The 2,132-nt window shown below is 27.7% G+C and overlaps 1 protein-coding gene across 1 annotated transcript; it reads left to right on the forward strand.

The window, feature by feature from the left end:
* The first annotated feature begins 219 nt into the window (after window positions 1-219).
* On the forward strand, window positions 220-819 carry LOC107875084 (copper transporter 6-like). The gene has a single exon (XM_016721717.2). The coding sequence runs from the start codon at window positions 324-326 to the stop codon at window positions 807-809; it is 486 nt and encodes a 161-aa protein (XP_016577203.1). The 5' UTR covers window positions 220-323; the 3' UTR covers window positions 810-819.
* Window positions 820-2,132: the final 1,313 nt, after the last annotated feature.

Here is a 2,132-nt window from a genome sequence, read left to right on the forward strand (position 1 = left end):
ATAGATTATAGATATAGATTATAGATATAGATAGATTATAGATTATTTTCAAGAAAAGATAAAAGGGGATAAGTTAATATCGTAAATCAAACAGGGTTGTTTCTCTTACTAAATTTAACTAGAAGGGAAATCTCTGTGGAAAGATTTGAAGAATCTCATTTTACGAATCTAGTATGTACTATTTAATTTTGACTCATCCTTAATTTTGTACTAGAAAAAGTACATTTACTACAATGTACTATCAACAACTTTGTTGCTTACTTAGGTACCACTAAACTACTAGCCAGTTCACAAAAGAAAAGCAAGAATTAGAAGAGAAAAAAATGAACAACAGCGGTGACATGGATGGAATGGCTATGGGGCCGCCGAGCAATGGCACAGGAGGAGGAAGGATAACGATGAACCATCAACACATGATGATGCACGTCACGTTTTTCTGGGAAAAGAGTGCTGAGATTCTCTTCTCAGGTTGGCCGCCTGGATATGATAATTTGGGCATGTACATCTTGGCACTTGTTATTGTCTTTTCCATGGCGGTTTTTGTAGAATTTCTCTCTAGTAGCAATTACATTAATGAGAGTAATGTTGATCATGTAATTGCTGGCCTTCTTCAGACAATCTTGTATGGTTTGAGAATTGGTTTGGCTTATGTTGTCATGTTGGCTGTTATGTCTTTTAATGTGGGTGTTTTCTTGGTTGCTATTGTTGGACGCTTGTTAGGATTCCTGGTTTTTGGAAGTAGAGTTTCCAAGAAATCCTCCTATGAGTTGTTGTTATTGATAAATTTTATTAATGGATGTATCGTATGAGTTTATTTTATCTTGTTCATTCTTTCCAGTATACTCCATCCGTTTGAAAGTAGTTATTCTATCTTGTTCATTATTCTTTTTTAGTATACTCTATTGTTTCAAAGTATTTCCTCCGTTCATTTTTACTTGTCATAAATTTTCTAATTAAATTTCTATTTTTACTTATTATTTTTAATACATCAAGAAAAGATAACTTTTTTTTTCTTATTTTACCTTTAACATTAATCGTTTTTTCTCCAAATTAATTTCAAGACACAATATAAACATCATTTAATAATGTTACTATGATAAAATGACTATGTTATTAATTATTTTTCTTAATAAGTGTATAATCTCAATTTGATTGTAGGGGGGTGCGGATATCTGATGTATGAAATAGATTTATTAGGTATAGGTATCTAGTGAATCTATTTCATACATCAGATATCCACACACCCCTACAATTGGTATCAGAGCCCAGTAATTCAAAAAATACGAAAGTGAGATATATGTTAGAGTTATTAGAATTTACCTCTAAATTATTAAATTAATTATGCGAAGACCATTTAAAAATAGAGAAGCTTTTAGAAAAATTAAAGAATCTTTAATTAGTAATTATTCAGAATATATAAGTCTAAACAAAACAAAAGAAAACCCACAAAGATTAGCCTACTTAATTACATTAATATCTAGTACTGAATCAAAATTAATAATCCATTTAAAATCTAGGATAATGAAACACATACCACCTAATTATGATAAAATTAGATTTAGATATCCGCCAAGTTATTATAAATATAATTTAAAATGAATAAAGTACAACAATACAAAGAATTAAAACAAATTATTTTTGAAAAACGTAAAGAATTAAAAATAAGAATAAAAAGACTACATTATAATATATTTGCCGGAGTTAGTAAAAACTCAATAGATACACAAAAAGATGAAATATCAAAATCAGAATCACAAATAGATAGTTTAGAATATATATATATCATTATGAACTATTCACAATAAAATGAACAAAGAAGAATTTATAATAGATGAAAAATATATGAAAACCAGGAAGGATCAAAAATAAAAATAGTATTTTCTAATCTACGAAGAAGATATAAGAAAATAGGTGAACATTTATATCTAATGTTAGAAATAGAAGAATTAAAATTAGAAGATAAATTAACAGCAATGGTAAGAATAGAAAAAGAAAATGAAGAGATAGATAGAAAAAAGAAATAGAAAAAATAAAACAACAAACTACAGAAGAAATACGAAAAATAGAAGAAACTAAAAATAGTAGGATTGCTGAATTAGAAAAAGAACTACAAATGTTAAAAGAGCTGTATG

Source organism: Capsicum annuum, chromosome 6 (assembly GCF_002878395.1).
Source record: "Capsicum annuum cultivar UCD-10X-F1 chromosome 6, UCD10Xv1.1, whole genome shotgun sequence".
In the NCBI taxonomy this organism is placed as follows: Eukaryota; Viridiplantae; Streptophyta; class Magnoliopsida; order Solanales; family Solanaceae; genus Capsicum; species Capsicum annuum.

What these genes read in the sequence shown, in the direction of transcription:
- LOC107875084 (XM_016721717.2), top strand. Translation starts at nt 324, where the DNA reads ATGAACAACAGCGGTGACATGGATGGAATGGCTATGGGGCCGCCGAGC.